Genomic DNA, 24,418 nt, shown 5'->3' with positions numbered 1-24,418 from the left:
CTACCAGCTGAATTACATAAACCAAATTCCAGTGCCAGTAGATTAACCAGACGTTCCTTTTATCCAATTTGTACCCAAGGGCCTCATTTTTACAAAGTAACTTGACACTATAGTCAGAGCTACCAGTTTCCTGCAGCAGATCCTTCAAGATTCTATGGCAAATCTGCAAAACTTTGCATGAAGATTTACAACGCTTACTACACAAAAGAAAGGTGAATTTTTTCTTGAAAACCATTTTTAAATATTTAAACTACATACAAATACAAAATTAACCAAGTACAAAAATCAATTTATAAAGACATAAGTTACAAACTTAACTGTGAAAACCTGTCTTGAATTGAAATAGTGCAACTATCCTTTTTATATTTTCTTTAGAAGGTCCTTGTCATTTTTCTGAGTATATGAGCTTATGTATGCTAAAAATGCCCTCAGTTGGTCAAGGTGTTAATTATGCACAAAATAATTTACACATATGTAACTCTTGCTTAGGGGGTTTATGTCCCAAGAGCAGCCAAACTTATTTTTACTCTTTGGGGCATGCATCCAGCTAGCACTCCTCCCATACACGACTCTCTGTCCCAAGGGTGGATTCCTTTTTGTGGGTGGAGGCTCTCACTTACAGCACAGGCAGTGGTGTGTTCCTTTCTACGGGGCCGATACACTAAAAGTGCACCAAAAGCGGCTGCTTGGAGTTCAGCGCCCACTTTTCTAACGCGCAACCAGGCACCTCTCCTGGGGGTGCCATGCAATATTTAAATTAGGGGTCGCACTACCCATAAGGCGCTAGGGTCGAATGCATGCCCCTAGAGCCTCCTTGGCAGCAGGCACCCAGAAGAGGTCAGCTATCAGAGGGTTGAGAAAATGGACACTGAATTTATCAGTGGCTGTTTTCCTAACCAGCGCACAGGCACAGGTTCAGAAAACGGATGCTAGTTAATTGAAAGTCCATTTCCCTAACCTGACTACCGGCACTTTTTTTTTTTTTTTTTTTTTTAATCTTTTAAACTTTTCGTTCCTCCAATTTAATTTCAACAAGATATTAAGTCGGAAGATATACAGAAAAACAGTATTTTCTGCTCTTCTGTACAACTTTTTGGGCTGCTCAAAAATTAACACCTGCTCCTGGCAGGCGTTAATTTCTGAGTGTAAAAATGTGCGAGTCCAGCGCACATTTTTTTTTTTGCATCTGGGGAACATAGCTAATAACCTCATCAACATGCATGCGATGAGCGCTATTAGCTTCACTGCGCATTGGACGCGTGTTGAAGATAAGCTAATCCCCTTATAGCATACGGGGATGTGGATACGCGTCCTGAGTGCACTGTATTGCATCAGCCTGTATGTGTACTACTAGATGCTGCATTCCAAGGGATGAGATGCTGGGACAAACCAGGCAGGACAAGGGTGTTAAATTAAATATTTACTGATTCTTTAACAATTAAGTTAGTCAATTTTCCATAAATGTGAAGTTATAACTGACTAATGTACAGAGGTATTTTTTCTCTTCTGGGTAGGTGTCCTTTATCTCAGGTATTTGTATAAAGCTTCCCATGGTAATTTTAAAGTGCACAAAGCACTTTAAAATTACCACTTTAAAATTCCAAACAGGAATCCTATTAGAGGGATCTCCTCAAACATGAAAAGTCCTATCTGAGCCAAGTTTATTCACAATAGGGTGGAGATCTTATATGGGTCTCCAAGATCTTGATACTTCTCCTACAGGAAAGGTCTTAGGAATTGGAAACCAGGCTATCCCAGCCCTGGAACCCTAGTGGGTAAGGGTGGTCAAAAAAACCTCCCCACAAACAATATACAAATATTTGCTTTCTGTAAAAATCTCTTGGTGACTGCTGCTTCACCGTCACTGGTGCTTGCCCCATCTAGGGAGTAGATTAGGGCTCACAAGTCTTCAGCCCTTGTCCTTTGTGTCTGGGGGGAGCCTTCTCCAAAGGGTGCAAAGTTTAAGCAGCCATCCATTCTGGAAAAATCAGGATACATCTTGGCCATCAAAAATCTTACACTGTGGGTACTGTCATTGGTGCTTGCCTTACCTAGGGAGTAGAGTGAGGCTCACAGGTCTTCAGCCCCTTCAAGAGAGTCCTGAAGGGGGATCCAGCAAAAATCTACCTCACTGCAAATAATTAGGGGATAGGGTGTGTACAGTGAGGAACTTCTTCAATAAAGTTCATGAGGATGTTGGGAAGCCTCACCAGGGAGTATAAAAGCTGCATTCTCAGTGCTCTGAAGTGGACTCAAAATGACCACACTGAATATTAAAATGGCTTCACTAAATAGGATCAGACAACCAATCCCAGTCCTTCAGATTCGTTGGCACTGTAAAGGATGGAAGGCCCACAGAGATAGATTCTGAACAGGGACCTAGGGCCATCTAGTGGCTGTCCCAAAGGGGTGCCACGCATACATTAGGCACATGGCAACATTTGAAACTGGTCAGTAGTAATGCCAGTCATCAAGGCTTTTACAAATTGAAATTAATGCCCTTTCTGTTAGCTGTGGGATACCTTCAGTTGCAGACATCCAAAAATGCACCCAAGTCATCATGGCTGGTGTATGTTTGGCTACATACAGAGATTCAAGAAACTTTGTATAAAGATGAAATTCTTCTAAAGAGATTAGAAAGTAGTTCCTCTTCATTTTTCTGCTCGGTCTAGTCTGCCTCGCCATCCCTCTCTTCCCATACTCTGCAGACTGTTTGCAAGGGAATCAGCTGGAGCAGGAGCAGAATGATAGCCCAGACTGAAGGCTGGCACCCTTTAGCTTTTTTCAATGATTGCATTAAGAGATGGAGAAGCTTCAAGAATGTTGATTGCGCAATAGGTTGTAAATTATGTAACAACAACCTATTTATACGGCTTCTCTCATGGCCATCCTACAATCATAGGAGCCTGGTGGCACAGATAATGTTTATTTCATCAAGTGACCTCTTGGATACAAAGGTTGGTAACTATGATACCCCAGTTCTCTCCATACTCCGCTTTCTTCCTTCTATTGCCCATGTTTCCACCATCTTGTCAATTTCTTTTTAATGTTATTGCCCCAGACTGCTCTCTGCTTTTCTGTTTATTTTGCCCTTCATCATGCTCTTCAGCACTAGATTAGTTAATTTGCTACAAGAGACTGAGTACTACATCATAAAACTGTTATAAACTGGAAGTATTTCTAAAACTCTGCAAAACATTTTTACTCAGAGTCCTGGACTTTTCCCCCATATACATCTCAAGGCTCCCATAAAATCTGATGTTTGTTGCTAACATAAATGGCATTCATGACATGCTGCTTTTCTGTTTATCCCACGCTATAAGGTTTCTCACATAGTCCTCTTACTTCCCTCCCTCATATTTGCGAAATATACAAGTCAAACAGGAAAAGACAAACACAGACAGTATCAGCAGTTATAAACACTTTGGTCTACATAGCTGACATAAGGGATACAACTGTGCATGCCCTGATTTAAAAAATAAAAGATTAGGAGTGGTAAGCAATTTATTTTAGTTTGGGGCCGATGCAATTAAAATGCTCAGAAAGCAGGCGCTGAGTATTCAGAGCCCACTTTCCTAATGTGTCCCCAGGCACCTCCACTATGATCAGTTCCCCTCTCCTACTGGCTTCAAGGAAATCAGATGGAGGATGCCTCCTAGGAATCTGAGGTTCACTAGCCAGCCTAGGGCAGAAAGGTGTTACACCCCTGCATGGAAGAAGGTCCTTAAGGAGAGGGGGGAAAAATCCCACCAAGGCTCCTGGATGCCAACATTCAGGAACTAGTGCCATTTTTTCCCCACACAAATGTATTAAGAGTTGGGACTGAGGAGAACAAGGCTTCAAGAAGTCTGAGGAAGGAGAAAGCCATACTTTTTACTTGGGACCTGGGCACTTTCCCCACACCCACACACACCAGGAATGCAAGAGTAAACCAGGCCCTCTGTGCATGGCTTAAACTGCAGGCCTTCATAATGTCTTTAACAAGATGCCCTCAGAAAATGAGCTCTGTGTTGAACGTAAAGTCTCGCAGGGTACACACTGCCTATGCACATATAAACATAAATGAGCATCTCTGCTCATGGCTGCCCACTCAACCCTGCGGGACTCTAACCAGTATTCTTATAAGTGTCAAGAATGTAGCCACATGGGATACCCCAAACTGGTGGCTGTCACTGCCAGTACGGACAGCCAAGGTAGATGGACTACATGCTTCCATCTGTCTTGCGGCTTTTCTCATGCACGAGAAAATTTTGGCTTTTTTTGAATAGCTGCAGAACCTCCCACCAAAGATGTTCCTGTCAGGCTGCAGAGATTCTTTCCTAAAGGCCAGTTATCACCATAATAGCTGCAGTCCCTATCCAAACATACCTCTGGGAGGGAAAACTGCCAGAGGCATTTGACTTTATAAGGGAAGGCCAAGTTCCTTGATGGCTGTGGGTTCTCCCATGAAGATGAATACTTATGCATACTCGGAAGGTCTCCAGAAAGGAGAAGTGTCTCTCCCGCCTGCAGCTCTGTAAACTCTGCCACATCAGCTGCTGAAGGACAACAGGCTATACTAAGAACATGTCATACTGGGTCAAACCAAGGGTCCATCAAGCCCAGCATCCTGTTTCCAACAGTGGCCAATCCAGGCCATAAGAACCTGGCAAGTACCCAAAAACTAAGTCTATTCCATGGTACCACTGCTAGTAATAGCAGTGGCTATTTTCTAAGTCAACTCAATTAATAGCAGGTAATGGACTTCTCCAAGAACTTATCCAATCCTTTTTTAAACACAGCTTTACTAACTGCAATAAGCACATCCTCTGGCAAAAAAAATCCTGCGTTTAATTGTGCGATGAATAAAAAAGAACTTTCTCCGATTAGTTTTAAATGTGCCACATGCTAACTTCAAGGAGTGCCCCCTTGTTCATGGTGTCCTGATCCTTTTATACCCTCACATTTGATGCTCTAGTGGGCACATCAACCTTTTCTGTTAGATGATTTGTTTTACATGCCATGATTTTATGCTGCTGATCTGTCTGCAAATGCTGTAAATGCTGATATATAGAAAATATACCAGTTACATGTACAAATGCTGAATTATACAAGAAAACTACTTTAATAATATCACCTGGGGAGATCACGTGATGCTGTGAGAAAGGATGGATGTAATTTTTATTAGGCTTGATGAATTGCAATTCTTACATAAGTATATCAATGCAATGTACATAAATTAAAAAATAAACATACCATACATTAAAGCTAAACATGAGTAATACAAATTATAGATTCTGAATCTAAAACTAAAATTAAAAAAATCAACTTAAACAATGACAATAAAAAGAAAAAACACAGATACATACTATAGTAAACTCCCATTGAGCCACTTTTTTTTTTTTTTAACTAATTTTGACCACAAGTAGTAGGGGAATTTGACAGTGATTGATTTTCTGATGCCCTACTCTAGGAATGTAAACTCATTTGGGGAAAAACAACAACGAAAAGTCCAGAATGGCAGAACCTAAGATGGCGGACAGATAGGCTGATACAGAACATGAACTGACTGAACAGGTCACAATCAGCAAAATAAAGACAGTGGTGGTAGAAGCGCTTGAACCAGAGCTGAAAAAAATTGAAAAAACAATTTCATTTTAGCGACAGTAACAGGGTTCAAGTGTCAGTTTATGGAAGTGCCCAGAGAATTTCAGATATGCAAGATGGGTTGTGAGACAGTCAATGGACAGTGCTTCAGGCAGCAATGCATAAACAAGAACAGCTAGACGATTTGGAAAACTGATCTTGCTGCATTAACATTTGATTTCTTGGCTTACTGGAGACACTGACACAGAATGTATTATAGGGAATGTGACTTCCACAGGAATTGTGCCTTTCCAGCATGCAGGGGAACCTACAAATAAAACACGCACATAGACTAGGCCCTCATTAGGATAATAATGACAGGCTAGGAGTACTCATATCACATCTGCTGGATTTCACTCAGAAAGTTGCAATAATGCAGGCTCTGAGAGGGGGAAAAACAGCTGAACTATGCTGGCAAAATGATTCTAGCATTCCAAGATTATGCTGCAAAGTTATCTGCTAAACAGCAAGAATTTGCCCCTCTGTGCTCTAAACTCTTTGCAATGAGGGTTCACTCAGCCTTGCTATATCCAGCTAAGCTGAGAGTTTAGCATTTTAGCAGGGTGTGTTGGTTTTTATTGGTGCCCGATGCGAAGAAATTTGTAGAAGAGCTGGAACGAAAGTAAGTTGAGGTTGGGAGTGGCTCCAAGAAATACTTGAGGCACTGTCCAGTCAACATTTCATTGACCTCATATGTTCCATGAGGTGCAATCTGATGGTGCTTATCTAAAATAGATCAAAAACTACAAATACTATTCACTTAACTGGCTATTTCTCATACAAAGCAGGTGGTAGTGCTGACGTGAATTGCATTATTAAACTGAGAAAGCCATTATACTAGAATTGAAGATGTTCCTGTTTGACTTGTCTGTTTAACATTCTCATCAGTTTTATTCCTTTTAACATAATATTATTTATATCTGCTGATCTCCACACAATAATTGATGCCAGGAATTTGAAGTGGAGAATAGTTATTGAAGAGGAAATGATTGAGGATGAAGAGAGGACAAGTTAATTAGTCTATTCAGCCAAGTGAAGGGAAGACAAAGTGGACTGCAAAGCGGAGATATCTTGGTAGGTGAGGATGGAGGGGAATGGAACAATGGTCTTGGCTCAAATATGGTCTCAGGAAAGAGGTCTGTGGGAAATGGAATTCAAGAAGGGGGAGAAAGAGGGGAGGAAGTGGCATACTAGAGGGTAAAGATACACAAAGGGGGAGACTGGAAGTAATTTGCATGATAATTAGGATGCAGAGGAGAGAGGTACATCTAATGGGTGTGAGCTCATGCTGGGAGGGCAAACAATCAGAAGGAAAATGATTTTTCATTTGTATATATCTCTGGGTTTGTTGGGATAAGCTATGACTCATTCTAATCTGAAGATAATGTCCTGGAATGTTTGTGGTGTTGATTCGGAAATCAAATGTACTAAAACTCTCACGATTCTAAAAAAGCAACCGGCTAATATTGTATTCTTACAAGAAACATATCTGAATGATGTTGAACATCAGAAGTTGAGAAAATGGTGGGTGGGAGACATCAGATACGCTTCAGTTGACACTAAATCCACAGGGGTAGGTATTATAATTCATAAAAATCTTTTACTGACAGTGCAGAAAGAAATTAAAGACCACAAGGTCACTATGTGATTTTGGTTGCTGAGCTATAACACAAGCCCTTGATTCTCTGCAATGCACATGGCTCCTAACTATGAACGTGGGTTCTTTACAGCTTGCATACATTTTTGCTATGATAGATTGGTGATGGGAGATGATGTCAAGTTGGTTCACAATCCCATCAACTCCACAAGTGAGAAGATCAAAAAAGGTAAAGGAATTTGTTTCCTGGAGAATGGACTAGGAGTGGTGGATGTATGGCATCTCCATCATCTATGGGAAACTGATTTTACTCATCTATCCAGGGTTCACTCTTCCGATTCCAGGTTAGATTATCTTTTAGTTTCATGGTTTTTTTTTTTCCAAGTCACTGACACAAGCATAGGTGACATTAAGGTGTCTGATCATACCCTAATATGATTATAACTAACATGGGGAAGTAGAGAAAGGCCTTACCACGCTTGGCGTTTACCATATATTTTGACAAGAGATCTACACTTCAGGATTATCTTAAAGCGTGATGGAAAGATTTTGAGAACCATAATACGTGTCATAGGGATGGATCCTATATTGTTTTGGTACACTATCAAGGTGGTCCTTAGAGGTGATATTTCTTTTGTGGTAAAAAGGATATTAACAAGGAATTCATACAATTGGAAAAATAGTGGGATAAAACCAGGAAAAGGTTGGCTAATTCCAATTCAACAGAGAACAGAATTATATTTAGCTACAAGAGAAGTATTAAATTCATTGATACATCAGCTAATCAAGCAATCTATAACTTATTACAAATTTCAAATTTATCACTATATCTTAAAATGGGTAAGCTTATGGCAAATTTAATTAGAATGAGTTCAGGTCCCAGATACATTTCTACTCTCAAAACGAAGTCAGGGGTTTTGGTGAATACTAAGAAGAAGATAGTAAAAACTCTACATGCTGAACAATGATCTGTTCACATCAGAAGGAAGTGCTATGGTGAACTGCAAAAGATTTTTCTAGAGTGGGTGAATATGCTTAAATTCACTGAGGAACATTTAACTTGGCTGATTAGACCAATTAACTTGACGGAGATTCAAGGAGGTATTTGCAAAGTTAAGTCCGTGAAGGCACCTGGCCCAAACAGTTACAATGCAGATTTTTATAAGATCCTGCTGGACCATGTAGCAGAGCCCTTAACTGTGGTGTACTAGGCTTCATTGGTGCATGGAGAATATCCATAGGATATTAATTTGACACAAATTATGGCTATACCTAAATTAGGGAGGGATCCAACCTCCTCAGCGTCCTACCGGCCAATATCTTTATTAAATTTGACCAAAGGTTATTGGCAAAATTTTGGTGGATACGCTGGTCCTAATACTACCTAAGATTGGACCTGATCAGTCTGGATTTGTTTGGCGGCATTATGCTCTCACAAATAAACAACTTTTGTTATCAGCTATAACCCTGGGGGAACAACGTTGTGCTCCTATTCTGTCAGTGTGACACTAAAAAGGCATTTGATAGAATGGAATGGCAGTTTCTTTTTTGTCTCTTGACCCACATGGGTTTAACAGAACTCTTTCAACAAGCAGTGAAGCCGTTATACAATAACCCTAAAGCAGTTGTTCTTGTAAATAGGGTACACTATGATACGTTTTCCATAGAGAGAGGCACTCATCAGGGCTGCCCAATCTCATCTTTATTTTTATCATCACTGCATCTGTTTTTACATTCTATTCAGTTGACGATGGAGATAGCAGGCTTGCAGATGGGCACTCAGGAATTTAAATATGTGGCATTTGCTGATGATATCCTGGTGTTCTTGATTAAGCCAGAGACATCCTTGCTTATTTGGGAGATTTGGAGAATTTTCCAGCCTAAAACTGAATATCGATAAATCTGAGGCTTTAGCCTCTTCAACCTCCCTTCGTGAACACTGGATTTCCATTGAAATGGGCAAATGGCAATAGGTCCTATCAGATATTTGGGAGTATTGATATCTTCTGATTTGGGTACTCTCTATAAACTTAATATTTCACAATTTTTAGATCATACCAAACATAGGTTTCAGCTTGGCAAAATTTACCATTAGCTTTGGGAGGAAGAACAAATCTCTTTAAAATGGTGATTTTCCCTAAATGGCTCTATATTCTTTAGAATCTTTTACTTTGCCTATCACAAAAAGATTTGAAGTCTTTAGATGCATTGAGATCCTTTATTTTGCAAGAGAAGAAAGCATGTGTTCCATTGATATAGTTAAAGAAAGATTGGACTGAAGGAGGAATGGGAGTGCCTGACATGGAATCATACAACTTGACTTGTTTGTTGCATATTGTGCTAGATTGGTTGTATGATATGCCTTTCTATGTGAATCTGACTCCTATCTCCATGCTTCTTATACTAAATTCCCACGTGGTTGGTCGAAGAATATTGTGATACTACTGAAATGGGCCTGGGGAAAATTGACAGCAATACTTAAGGGGTCACACCTGCCTGTTCACAGTTATTACCAAACCAGAGAAATTCTGATTTTCCTCCTAGAAATACTACAATAGTCTTCCTGAGCTGCAAAGTGAAAGGTATACATCAGGTACAACATGACATAGGTGAGAAGAATAAGATTTTGTCATTTCAGGAATGAAAACAGCAATATGGTTTGACTAATAACAGTTACTTCTCTTATATGCAATTGAAATATTACCTTTCCTCCTTATCTGCAAAGGACTTACATTCTGCTTTCTTAGAATCTTTAGGTGGTTTATTTAGAACGGAAGTAGCAAAGAAGCTATGTTTGTCAAAATTACGTAGGGAATTATACAAATTGGCCTCACAAACAAATCTGGAGACTCTGCTTGGTTGCTGAAGAAGAGATGGTAACTGCAATTTCAGATTCAATGCTGTTGTCTTGTTTTAAATATTTCAACGATCTCTTCTCCAACATGTATATTGGAGAGCTTTAATATAAATTCTTGATGAAGGCACATATCTCATAAGCCCAGGCCTTCAAAGCAGGCTTTATCCAAACAGATATTTGCGTACATTGTGGAATAGAGGTAGGCATGTTTCACATGCTTTTTGGACCTGCTTGAAGATCCAGTCATTGTGTAATCAAATATCCAGATATATCTCGAGAATTGTAGGATTTGATATACTCCTGGGGGGATACTGCACAAAAAAATTTAAAGTTCTGCATACAAAAATTTAAAATTCTACAAAATATAGCAGTCTAATTAATTTAAAATGTAATACAGAAAAAAATTACTTAAAGATGCAGAGTTTTAAACATTTTGAGCAGAATTTCCCTAGTTCACTGTAAGAGTGCCCCTTCCACCCTCTGCCTACTCTGTGATGGACATGGTGCGATTACAGTCCGGGCACCGACAGAACCCAGACGCCATGGCCATGAAAAAATTGAGCTGCGGTATGGTCGATGGCCAGTAGTCCGCGAGGGCCAAACTCGACGGCAATCGACAGAAAACGGGTAAAAAACTTACTGGAGTACCGCGGCTTGAAAATGTCAAAGGAGGGACCCCGTGGGGTAAATTAAATTTTAGTAATTCTGTGAGGAAAATTCCTGTCAGGAATCTCTGCAGAGCTCCTTAACTGCGTGGCTACTGCTGCGTGGAAAAAAGAAGACTGAAGGGGGACCCCTGCTGGCTGCAGGGTTAGTGCCATGCTGGGCATGCCCAGCCTAGCCAGGAAGGCCTCGTGCAGTAAAAGTACGAATTCGGGCGAAAGCCCCCCCAGGGCCCCCAAAGGGCGCTTGGGGCTGCTAGGACCCGAGACATCTGGACCTTTTCCCCCAGGTCGAGCCATGGGAGACAGGAGTGGGGGGGGGCCCCCGGACCCCTGGGGAAAATCCCCCTTATCCAGCTCCGCTTCTGCGGCCATAGCCACTCCCTCATGTGATCCCAGTGCCGCCTCCACGGCTTTGCTTGCCTTTCAGACCCCCCTCCAGCACACTCCGTGCAGAGGAGGTGGTCATTCAGGCCGACCGATGGGCTACCACAGGCCCTGCAGGTCTCTCTGAGCTGCTTGTCTGTCATAACAAGCACCAAGAAATAAAGCAAGGCAAAATAAAAATCCAAACAGGCAATCCTATGCTTGCTGCGCTTTCCTGCGGCCTGGATCGCGAGGGGGAGGGGCGCACCACACAACAGCTGACAAACCCAGAAGAGGGCGCACTGCCCCAAAACTTTCCCGCCGGGACATTGAACAGGCCCCTGCCGCAACTGAAAACCATGCGGCTCGTTCAGGAGTACAGCCAGCCCCCACTGGAATGAATCTGCCCCGACCGGGACCACCCTCTTCCGAATGATCCCCCGATCCGCCCACTTACTGCCCAGCCTGCACCCGACCATCTTGCCGAGGATTTCAACCTGCTAGGCCGCACAGCTTGCCGCATGCTTCTCCTGTTGCATTCAGACTGCTAGGCCGCACAGCCTGCCACATGCTTCTGCTGTTGCAAAAACAGACAGCTGCCGGTGACCTTTTTTTTTTTTTTTTTTTTTTTACAACAGAGATTTAAAGGCCCAGACACACAGGAAAGCACAAAAATAAAAGTAAGGGTACTTCCCTGTCCTGGGCAGGCGGAGGGGCTTCGGGCCCACCGAGGGAACCAGACCACTGGCTGCCGGGGGTCCTGCGGTGGTGGGCTGAAGCAGGCCAGGAGCATTTGCAGGAGCCTGTCACTTCGGGGAGCAATTTTCCTTAAAATATCCAGTCAGTCAGTACTGCAAGGTTAGCACCTCTACCATCTGCTGGAGGTAGAGAAATACTGAGGGACCTCAGGTGGCACTCTCATATATGTGGCAGTGCCCAAAGCTTTGTTCTCTGCCTCCATCTGCTGGTAGGGATGAATAAAACCCGCTTGTCTGGACTGATCTGGGTATGTTCAGGAACCTGCTACAGGTAATGTTTTCTTAGTTGATTAGCAGCAAGGAAGAATTTACAAGGAACTCCTATACAAGATCACTGGATACTTATTTTGGCCCTGATTCTGGACTGTGCGTCAAAACATAAATCCATGAAAATATTCTGAGATCTCAACTTCTTCCCAGACCCAACCTTGGTAGCAGTCCTGCCAGTGATTACAACTGTTAGAATTATCTATACTGCACACTACATGAGGCTTGCCCCACTACCCCAAGCACTAATGTTTAGTAATGAAATGTTATGTCAAGTCAAAGCTTTTGCTGCAGAAGAAAGGTGTGCCACCAGTATGCCATCATTTTGAAAAGACATCTTGACAAATGGGTGATCCATTTGCTTCATCCCACCTTCCTCTCTCTCTCTCCCTCCTATACCTACTACTGAAATGTATATTGTTGGCATTAAATTGTTGTATCCTAAATAAACAGTCTTTTATTGGTCTCTTAGCTTTAGAATTACAAGCACATTCTAATCTGTACTGAAAGCTGATCTAATCACGTCTAGTGCTATGAAAAGTGCAAACATATTTAGATATGCTCAATTTCTTAAAAAATCACTGTGGTTGCTATATTAGTTCATGAATTTATGAAAATGAAGCTAAACAAATAAAAACTTGACCCAAAGAAGGGTGTTCTAGCTCTTGAAAGCTAGTCTAGAAATGTACCATTTAGTTAGTTCGATAAAAATGTATTTTTGTTTTATATTTTTTAACCCTTATTTCCCTCCAAAAAGCACCTAAGCAAGTGTAATCAAATATGTAGGCTCTAACAGAGCTACTGATATTTTTCCCAACTCTGGCTGCAGACACATATTTCTAGCGTATACCCAATGACCCAGTAACCCAGATACAGAAAGTAGCAGAGTTTATCACCATTTATATATAAGAATTCAATACACTTTTCAACTGCAGAAGAATTAAACAGCCAAACCTTGGAATATATTAACTACTAAAAAGAAAGGTTTTACTAGGACTGATTTTACATATAGTGATTATAGTATCATATAAATGTATTGTTTACTTCCATTAAATGCAATAATTTTGAGACTAGAATAATTTAAAAATTAAGTTATCATCAGTTTATGTAGTAATCACCTTGAGCAATCAATCTGTAACATTTCAATGCATATTTTTCTGAAGGTGCTTTAGATTTCTATAGAAACTATGAAGAGAAACATTACAAATAAGATTTCCCACAAGAACAACAGGCTGGGAAATGCTTTAGGCAACACTATACTATACTGTAAAACTAAAGCAGCAGTATAAAAGTGCAGGCCTACTGTCTATCAGGAAAATGCTTAACTAATAGGGCAGGTGTATAAAACAGGTCACTTAGGAAAGGAGCCAAGCTAATCGTACTTTTCTCATTTTACCACTCACTGTATCAAAAGCAATACATTTTTGTATTAAAAGCCACTACAAATCTTTGTAACCATTTTTCTGTGAACACAAAAAAAAATGATTGAATGGACTTTAAATCTGCTGCATCTCAAATAACTGACAGAATTCAAAACTATTTTGCAGGTAATGGTCTCACGACTACAAATAAAATATGGATTTTAAAAGCAATTTTTTTTTATTCATCTAGCCATTTCAGAAATTAAATAATGTATAACCCTCCAGGATTTGTGGTTAATACTATAATAGATTGTATTCTTGGGTGGCCAAAATCCCTCCTTAGGCCATACAATGTATTCTGGACATCCAGCTACAGTAAAATTCATACCTTTTCCTTACTAGTGAACCCTGTAACAAACATAATAATTAGCTTTTCTGTGCACCTGCCATATGGTTATTAGATAAAAATCTCAGTCATTCTAAAGTTTCTGGTAAAATAAGGCAAAAAAGCTTGCACAATTTGATATAACATCTTATCCTCAAGGATTTCACATTTCCTGCAATTTCAGGAAGGGAAAAAATTTTGCAGGGGGAAAAAAAAAAACTAGGTGAATAGATTTTACATAGAAGAACTGTGGGATTTTTGCCCACTTTAAAATTCAGGGAAAACAGTTTGCAATGCTTTTAACACATTTTCTGCTTGCTCAATGTTTTTCTCTTGATTTTTTTTTTCCTTATAGAAACTGCAAGAAATTAAACCCTTGGATAAAATATGCAGTTGTAAAATTATGCAAGTGAACTGACTTGCCAGACTTTTAAACTTTTTTGCCTCACACTTAAATCAGGTCCTTCATCTCTTTTGGCAAGTCACTACTAAATATATAGCAATTTTTGATTATTTCTATATCTATGGATAGCATTACCTGTTGAATATTCACAAACATTAACCTTTTTATTTATCTGGCAACAAATTAAGCTTCTTTGTTAAATTATTCCTCATGTGAATAAGAATCCTAACTGCCCTTAAACCATGATATATTTATGTACAAATAATGTGATTAAGCACTACCAAGGTCATACTTTGCACTATGCTTTCTTGATAGTATTTATTTATAATTGTACATGCAATGCTTTTAAATATTATGTTGGTATCTTTAGTGAAGTATGTATGGATGAATGTTTGACTGTGGCATTTAAAAGCAATTCATTAAATCAGCAGCAGCAGTGCACTTTACTTAAATATAAAATAGTTCCTATACCACCCCACTTACTTCCATGCACCCCATTTCATAAACATGCAAACAAAAAGTGAGAAACCTTTACGAGGCGATGCGTTGATGCTTTCACTGCTAGACTGTACATTATCCACTGTGATTCTCTTTAGACTGCTGAAATAAACCTTAGATCTGGAAATACTATTTTTCGGAGACCTTGCGCCAGAGTTAGTGAATAGTGTGGACGTGCCATCCTTTCTAGAAAATATCCCACTGAAAAACCTGAGAAGTTTATGTTCCTGAGCACTGGAGCGAATACCTTCTCCATGGAAGAAACCTCTGCTCGTCTCCAAATGCTGAGCGAGCCTGTTAAGATCACTATTATCCAAGGTTCTGTTCTTGCTCTTGCTTCTCTCCCAACGTTCAAGATTTGACAGGGAATCTGCTTTATTTAAGACTTCCCCAATATCCAAAGTATTCCGTTTTTCCATGCTGAATGGATCAGAAATATAGCAAGGTTGGGCAATTTTGATATTTTTTGTCTCATCTATGCCTCCTCCTTCACAATTCAGGTAGCTGGAGCTTCTATGAAGTTTTTCATTAGTTAAAGCTCTGAGTCTCATCAAGTCTCCATTCCAGTGCTTGAAGCTAAAACTCCTGTGAAGCAAATTTGGATGTGTCTTCTCATCCTCACATACACTTTTTGCTATTTCCTTGCAATCTTCTACTGTTCCTCCCTGGTAAATGGGGATCACTCTGAACTCTTTCTCTTTGCACTCACTGTGAGACAGGGGAGCAGAGATGGATCTCTTTGTAACACTATAATCTACTGCCCTAGCTTGGGCTTCCTGAGAAAATTTTAGCTCCCCTCCAATCTCTTCATGTCCAAGCTGCTCGGAAGGGAGCTCTCTTGGATTTGCCTGGTGTGCTTTGAAGTCTACTTCATTCATTTTACAAGTTTCCGATACTTTTTGAGCTTTAATAGTGCAATATTTAATGCCCATATCAGTGCTACAGCTTGAAACACTTCTTTCACAAATGGTCGTCTGGCTTGTAACTTCAGTATTGTCAAGGTTTTCCTCCTTGATGTCAGATACTTCTTTCCAGCCATCAATATTTTTGTTATTCTCCAGATTCAAATTTATTGAGGACAGCATGCTGACTGGCCTATTGGAAGGCACTGGACACTCTTCTCTCCCCTGCTTTCTCTCTTCAGGCACCCAACAAATATTTTGGTCTTTCACCTTCAAGGTCAGATCTCGTGAGAAATTAAGCATTTTCTTAGATACTTTTAACCTGCCCAGTTCCAGCTGACCAGTGCTGCGTGTCCTGAAGTTTCGGAATCCAGAATGAATCGGGAAGACATCTAACTTTTCTTCTTCCCCTGGGTCCTCATCACAATCCTTAGGGAAGCTTGACCTGGCTTCAGGCAGACATCTGTGGGCACCAGAAAGCTCTAGCCTGATACTCTCCTCTCCCAGTAGCTCCTTCTTGACCATGGTCACGGAAATGCGGTACACAGTTTTCCTCTGTGGGGTTCCTCTTTGCATCATCCTGTCAGGGCAAGGTTCACTATCCAGAACATACATTCTCTAAAGCAACAAAAAAATTCTTGCTAATGAGGCTCTTTATATAAAATCCACTCCCTGCACATCCAGCATCCATCTAAATGAGCACAATAATCAAATCCAACAGAAAAATCCAAATGCACAGATAGGGGGGAAAAAACCTCAAAACAGCAAATGGCGAACAAGATTACAAAAATAACATCCAGTTTTTGGTAATCAGTACAGGTCTTCAGTCTGAAGCTGTTACATCTTCTAAGGAGATGGCCCAAAACACAGTCATTTACAAGCAATATTTTTTACTCTGTTTTCCTATGCTGCATTTTCAAATTTTACAGTTCTGTCTCCACTTTCCAGATCCAGAAGAAAAATGAAAAGAAAAAAATGGCTGTATGAATACCCCTCTGTGAATCTGAAGAAGGCTCACATCATCCTACAGCTGCAGCCGTCAGTTTCATTGTTTACAGTTAATGCACGTTTGCAGTTTCTCGGTCTCCTGCACACAGGAAATTTTACTTTACGATTCCTCCCGCCTACATTTGGACAAAACAAGGGATTGTGTCCCATTACATTTGTAATGAAGAACTGAACATTTAGATCTAAAAATGAAAACACCCTGCCACAGCCAACAGAAGAGGGATATGAAGAGTAGTCAGACTCGCAAAGGAACAGTCTCTCCCACTGCAATCAGTGCACTGAATTCCCACAGCATCAGGAAACAAATATTGGCCTGTGTGAGTAGAGCAGCAACCAAAATCTGGACTGGAATTCAATCTTCGTCTCTGTGGAAGCCAGTTAAAATACCAAATCCCTGGCTCCGAATCCCAAAATTGAAACCAGTTGTACTCAAGATAAGGATAATGAAGAAATTAAAGCAACAGTACTAGCAAAATAAATTTTCAACTAATTCATCTCGCAATTAAAGCATAAAACTAGGACCCATTTTCTGATTTTTATTTCACTCCTGATTGCTACTTAGCTACTCCTACTGCTATGAACATCAATAAATTGGCGCACAGCTGTGCTGATTCTTCTGAGAAGATCATATAGCTGTGTCATCAACTCATGATTTTTTTTTTCTTATGCAGTATTTTTTGGTTTGGTTTTTTTTTCTCTCAAATTCCTTTGGACCTCCAGCTCAATCAGAACCAGCACCGGAATCCTAGCACCATGGGCCTTCATTTGCAACTACCTGGGGACTTTTTTCTCATATTTTATGTCTCTCCTGCCTCCCCATGCACCTAGCCTGGTCACTGCAGTGATGTCAGTCCTCAAAATGTTTATTTACCCACATTTTACCATCACCATTGTATGCATAGCTGGACTTACTGTGGGGATTCACCTCTTTATGCATTTACAGTCCCCTACCTACAGAATATTGTATAGCCTCATAGAGCCTGAACCCACAAAATAGGCAACACAGGCCATTTGCTCATGAGATTTTTTACTGACATTACTTATTTTTCTTTACGGTAAGTAAATTTGCTGACAGTTGACAAAATATGCTATGTAGGCAGCCTACTGGCACATGTAAAGTAACAATCATAAAGAAGCTGAAGATTGATTTAGACAAGTAGATTTTACAAACAGGAGGCATAACCATAATTAAAGTTGTGGAACTTTAAATCAAATAAGTTAAACATTATATAAAATAATATATTAGGGACATAAAGATCTAGGAATATGATGAAGAGGATGCAATAAAGTATAAAAAATGATACTGCATTTTAAAGATTATATCCAACTATTACTCCACTTGATTTATATAAACTGTTCTAGTTTCTAGTACATGAAATAAGGGAGTGTGTGCTTTCTTTAAAATCATCATAGAAAAATGTTTCATCTAAAATGTTTAAAATCCACTGCTGAAAAATCTACATTTCAGGAAATCATTTGATAAACATATTGAAACAATCCACCTTTACTCCCTTCCAAACTAAAACTTACTAAATGTACCAAAGATTGCATAATGCCCCCCACAGCACTGACAGTAAAATACATCACTGCAAGGCTGGCAACTGTCCAGATAGCAACAGATAATAATGAATTGTCTCTGTCAATTACCAAAACAGCATTATGTAGGTTTATGAATACTTTCATGCATAGTATGCAGTAATGATGTAACAATCGAATACTAAAATAAATCTATTCAGGTAACTTTTTTTTGGCAGTTTGTATACTGTTTCTAAAACCCCCCATCCTGTATATTAGGTAAAACAGAAAATGCCAAACTAGGTAAACTGTTGCTACTAAACTTTTTGAATTATCTTTCTATGCAAAATCCACTCCAGATTTTCCTATTTGCTCTACCAACAGAAACAGGCTTGCAAAAGTAGAAGAAACCATTTCAATGATTTCACATAAATCCATCTAATACAGAAATACTCTTGCATAGGGTCCTTCAGCATCTCATCAAAAGATAGATACCACTCATTGCAATAATATTAAAATCCTGCAACTCTTGTATGCTTTAATGTTTAGGACTCCACAAAACTCTGCCTCCCATACTTGCACAACAAATGAGATAGCCCAGTGCAAAGAACTGTCAAATGGTAATGTGAAGAGCTCCTGTCATTGTAAAAGTTTAATTACATCTTTGGAATGCTAAAGACTGGTTTTTCATTGCCTGCCTTTAAGTTGCTGCTTTTTATTACTATATTGTTGATTCTATCTCAGCTAAATAACTCGAAAGCCTAATAGGATCATTTACCTCAATACAATATAAAAGAGGGAGAAGTAAAAAGCTAAGCAGATAAAATTCAGTTACCTGTAGGTATCCAACCAAGGGACAGGGGCACATCTAGGCTGGCATATTAGAAAAACATTAGTTTATGGGGTGACAGATACTCAGTGCTAACCTCATAACGGATGCTATGTAATAAGGCACGCTAACGTTTTTAGTGCACATTTTTCTGCGATAAGTTAACACTGGTATTTAACAGGAGTTTTAAATCCTTAAAAATGCATGCTAAAACAGGAGTAAAAGTAAGAGCTAAAATTAGCATGAGTTCATGCAAATCCCATGTAAAGCAGAGTTGCTTATCTGTAACATGTGTTCTCCTAAGCAGGATGTTAGTCCTCATACATGGATGACATAATCGGAAAACGTATGTCAAAGTGGTATAGGATGCGTGGTATAGGGCATGCTGGGCATGCCCTATACCACGCATCCACGTGGGGTGCCTCTTCAGTCTTGTAACAGATTATAACAATAAAATAGGAGAAACCCAACTCCACGGGGTGGTGAGAGGGTATCATGAGGACTAACATACTGCTGTCCTAGGAGAACAACTATTACAGGTAAGCAACTTGCTTTCTCCGAGGACAAGCAGGACGGTAGCCCTCACACATGGGTCAATCCCTAGCTACAGGCTGCTCCCCAACACAAGAAAGATCTAGGCGTTATAATGTATAATACATTGAAATTGTCAGTTCAGTGTGCTGCGGCAGTCAAAAAAGCAAACAGAATGTTGGGAATTATTAGAAAGGGAATGATGAATAAAACGGAAAATGTCATACTGCCTCTATAATCGCTCCATGGTGAGACCGCACCTTGTGTACAATTCTGGTCGCCGCATCTCAAAAAAGATATAGTTGCGATGGAGAAGGTACAGAGAAGGGCAACCAAAATAAGGGGAATGGAAAAGCTCCCCTATGAGGAAAGACTAAAGAGGTTAGGAATTTTCAGCTTAGAGAAAAGACGGTTGAGGGGGGATATGATAGAGGTGTTTAAAATCATGAGAGGTCTAGAACGGGTAGATATGAATCGGTTATTTACTCTTTCAGATAATAGAAAGACTAGGGGGCACTCCATGAAGTTAGCATGTGGCACATTTAAAAGTAATCGGAGAAAGTTCTTTTTCACTCAACGCACAATTAAACTCTGGAATTTGTTGCCAGAGGATGTGGTTAGTGCAGTTAGAATAGCTGTGTTTAAAAAAGGATTGGATAAGTTCTTGGAGGAGAAGTCCATTACCTGCTATTAAGTTGACTTAGAAAATAGCCACTGCTATTACTAGCAACAGTAACATGGAATAGACTTAGTTTTTGAGTACTTGCCAGGTTCTTATGGCCTGGATTGGCCACTGTTGGAAACAGGATGCTGGGCTTGATGGACCCTTGGTCTGACCCAGTATGGCATGTTCTTATGTGATCAATGAGCACCAACCAGGTGCCAACGGGCACAATCACAGTGCTGTTGGTAACAGAGGGGGAGACAGACTGAACCCAAACAATGGGCCCTAGGCAGGGAGAGTTGGGTTCTACATCTCAAAGAGATTCCGGAGGACAGACTGGCCGAACCTGTCAAGTCAGCCATCCCTATCCAGACAATAGTGTGATGTGAATGTGTGAGGAGAAAGCCATGTCACAGCCTTACATATCTCCTCCATGGGAACTGCTCACAAGTGGGCTGCCGACGTTGCCATGGCTCTGACAGAATGACTCCCCCAAGATGCAGTCCTGCCTGGGCATAAAGGAAGTGAATGCAATCTGCTAGCCAACTGTATAATGTCTGTTTGGCAACGGCAACTCCCAATCTATTCCTGTGAAAAGAAATGAAAAGTGGGTGGACTGTCTATGGCAGAGCTTTCCAAAGTGTGTGCCATGACACTTTAGTGTGTTGCCTGTAGTGTACCGGTGTGTCGCGCAAGCCAGGTGCACGAGTCGGGGCGGAGCAAGTGGGAGCCAATGAGGCCGCCGGTGGACCTCATCCCACTGGCGGCTGAGTAGTAAAGTATCGCTGTGCTGTGCTGGAGACACAAAGCAGGAAGATCGGCAGGGCCGTGGTGGAGCTCACGTCACCATGGCCCGAAGAAAAAGGTCACGTCTAAACATGCAGGTGCTCTTCCTCCTTCTTGCCTACGCGGCCCCAGAAGAAAAATGTTGCCGGAGCCGCATGGGCAGGAAGGAGGAGGAGCATCAGCCGAGTGGCAGAAGAGGAGCAGCATTGTTGCAGCGGGCTGAGAAGAGCAGGAGGCTCGGTAGCAGGGTCCCCACCACGGACTGGCCCAAGAAGATCAGGGCTGCCGCCGCGGCGGATTGGCCCGAGAACATCAGGGCCGCTGCAGAGCCCATCCTGCAGCGACCCGTGAAGAGGAGGCCCAGAGGTAGGAGAGAGACTGAGGGCCCGTAGAGTGCGTGTATGAGATGAGTTGAGAGATTGTGTGCGTGTATGAGATGCGTTGAGAGATTGTGTGTGGGAGTGAGTACCTGAATGTTTGCAGAGACAGCATGTGAGAGCCTGTGTATGTGTGAGAGAGACAGCATGTGACAGTGAGAGCCTGTGCTTGAGCAAGACAGCATGTGGGAGTGAGAGAGCCTGGGTGTGTGAGAGTCAGACAGCATGTGCAAGAGAGACTGTGTATGAATGATTGTATGAGAGAGAGCATGTGAGAATGAGAACCTGACTGTGTGTTTGAGGGAAGAAGATAGATGGAGAGAAAAGAAATAGAAAAAAAGACAATATGAAAGGAATTGGCAAAAAAAATAAGAAAGGGGAGGTGGACCAAAAAAGCCTGTGACCAAACTATTAGAAAACTAAGATCGGAAAGCAAAGGTAAAAAAAAAATTACTTTTTAGTGATTGGCATATGTAATCTTTGGGAATGTGCAAGAGTAGCACTTTCTCTATGCAATCTCACAATGTACGAGATCAACATGGAGGAAGTGGAAACCCATGGGGCCTGCACAGAGGAGGCAGCAGAATGGGCTTCAGTGCCAGTAGCAGCAATCAGCGCCTCCCCAATAGCCATGCAGCATCAGTGACAGTGGCAGCAGAGGAATGAGAGAGGCTCAGAGGTTGCTGGCAAAAGAAAGAGAGGGGGTCTCTGCCTTTAGTGTGTGCATGTGTATGAATGGGAGTCTGCCTGGGGGTGTATGTGTGTGAATGCATGGGTGCCTGCATGAGGGTGTGTCTGTATATGAGAATGAATGGGCGTCTTCCTGGGGTTTGTATGTGTGAGAATAGGTGCTTGCCTGTGTGTGGTGTATGTGTGTGTGTGAGAATGAATTGGTGCCTGCCTTGGCGGTCTGTGTGTGAGAATGAATGTGTGCATGCCTGGGGGATGGTGAGGGAGTGCTGTGAAAATGAATGGGAGCCTGCCTGGGGGTCAGTTTCAGTGTGTGAAAATGATTGGGAACTTGCCTGGGTCTGTGTGTATGTGAGGGAGCCAGAGAGAGTGAGAGCATGAGTGTGTATGAGAAAATCCAGGGGAGTAAGAGTTTGTGTGGGGGGGGGTGTGGAGTGGGAGAGAGTGTCTTAGAGTCTGAGTGTGTGTCAGTGTCTGTGAGAGCGAGAGGTTATGGTGGGTATAAGAGCATGAATGTATATGTATATGACAGTGTATGTGTGAGAGCGAATGGACATGTGAGTATGTGTGAGAGAGAGGATAACCTCCTAATCCTTGACAATATCAGGGTGACTGGAAATCAAGAGCTCCCATGTATGGACAGCAGGGGCTTTTTAAAATCCTTATTAGTTTTAATTATTGGGTGTTATTTGATATATGTGCTGTTTTGAAATATTGTATTGGTGTTTGGGAAATTGTAAAAATGTATATGATTTTAATTAATAGAAATTCTATTTATCAGTAATTTTAAAATACTCTTATTAGTATGGTTTTACTATTATAACTGATGTTTTATGTTTCTTGATTTTATTTGTTTTATGAGGAATGGTGGTTCTGTTTTTCCATTGTTAATACACAGAGTCTGGCTTCTTGGGGTTTCCATTTCAGTTTTTGTCTAATTTGTGCTCCTTTATTTTGTATTCTGTATTTGGTGAGGGTCTGTCTCTGCTCTGTGTGTGACCATGATGAGAGATTCTGCTAACATAGGGATCTATAGCAATCTGGTTTGTTTTGTTTCCTCAGTACGTGGTGTATTGGTATTCTAGGACCCAGTGTAATATTTACCCTTGCTTTTTCACAGGTAGGGTTATTGTTGTTTGAGTCCTTGGTGTTATTGTTATGTTACAATGAGATTGCAGTATAGATTTTGAGTGTCTTTTTTGCAGGGTTTTGTGTTAGTTCACAATGTGCCTGGCAGTGGAAGGTGTTTGTGCTGCTGTTACTGTGAGGTGACACCAGAATTTGAAAATATCTTTTAGTATGATGAGCTGTAAGGGAAACATCCAAGCTCCATTGTTTGGGGGAATTTCAGTGGATGCAGAGTTACAGAACTGGAGGTGCAGGATTTATATTGACATTCTGTCCCTTTCTATAAATTCCAGACTTCACTCTCATAGCCATATAGAATTAGTTGAATGAGGCTATTAAATAATTAGTGTGAAACTGGCCAGCTTTTTAAAATTACGCAGAAGACCCTTTGGACTTTTTTAACACCACCAAATATTCAAAAGCTGTGTTCATCCAATCAAGCTCATATATCTCATTAAAGAGGTAAATTGAATAACACAATAACTTTGTTTTATTATTGTTACTCATAAATTATAACAATAACATTAATCTTGGAATATTATATATTTTTAATATAAATGAAAGGTTTTTACAAGATATGTATATATTTAAGGAAACATACATATATTGTCGAAATACATTTCGTTCATTTAACCTTTAACCTCTGGTTTGCTAGTAGACTGAATTACTGTGTCACGAAATTATGTTTGTCTAAAAAGTGTGTCACCAACATGAAAAGTTTGGAAAGCTCTGGTCTAGGTGCTTCTGTCTGCTCCAGATAGAAGGCTAAGGCTCTTTTGCAATCCAAACTGTGCAGTGCTCGTTCATCTTGGTGTGAATGGGGTCTGAGAAAGAATGTTAGCAGGATGATTGATTGGTTAAGATGGAAACTCGTCATCACATTAAGCAGGAACTTAGGGTACAAACACAGGACCACCCTGTCATGATAAAACTTAGATTAAGGTGGATAAGTCACTAAGGCCTGGAGCTCGCTGACCCTGCATGCTGAAGTGACAACCACCAAAAATATGACCTTCAGTTCACAGGTGCACAGTAGCTCAAAAGGAGCTTTTATCAGCTGAGCCAGCACCACGTTGAGGTCCCAAGACATAGTGGGAGGCCTTAGGGGAGGCATCAACTGAAGCAGGCCGCATATGAAGCATACAACTATAGGCTGTACAGAGATGGGCATACAGTCTATACCTTGGTGGTATTTTCCAATTGCACTTA

General features: G+C 40.8%; 1 protein-coding gene across 10 annotated transcripts in view; it reads right to left on the bottom strand.

Annotated features, from left to right (window-relative positions):
• The window catches only part of LOC115093936 (arf-GAP with GTPase, ANK repeat and PH domain-containing protein 1), a 1,595,449-nt gene that overhangs the window by 1,236,065 nt on the left and 334,966 nt on the right, over positions 1–24,418 (bottom strand). For 3 of the 10 annotated variants that reach the window (XM_029606395.1, XM_029606399.1, XM_029606404.1), the window contains exon 1: positions 14,811–16,929. The exons of 5 other annotated variants lie outside the window; for them this stretch is intronic. In XM_029606395.1, coding sequence (XP_029462255.1) covers positions 14,811–16,296 — 1,486 coding nt within the window. In that variant the 5' untranslated portion in view covers positions 16,297–16,929. Of the gene's footprint in view, positions 1–14,810; positions 16,930–24,418 lie in introns of those variants that run through there. 2 more of the 10 variants (XM_029606393.1, XM_029606394.1) reach the window with 2 other exon arrangements.

The sequence above is a fragment of the Rhinatrema bivittatum genome, chromosome 6 (assembly GCF_901001135.1).
Source record: "Rhinatrema bivittatum chromosome 6, aRhiBiv1.1, whole genome shotgun sequence".
Classification (NCBI taxonomy): Eukaryota; Metazoa; Chordata; class Amphibia; order Gymnophiona; family Rhinatrematidae; genus Rhinatrema; species Rhinatrema bivittatum.
Note: the sequence above shows the minus strand (reverse complement) of the source record. Positions and strands in the feature narration are given on the sequence as shown.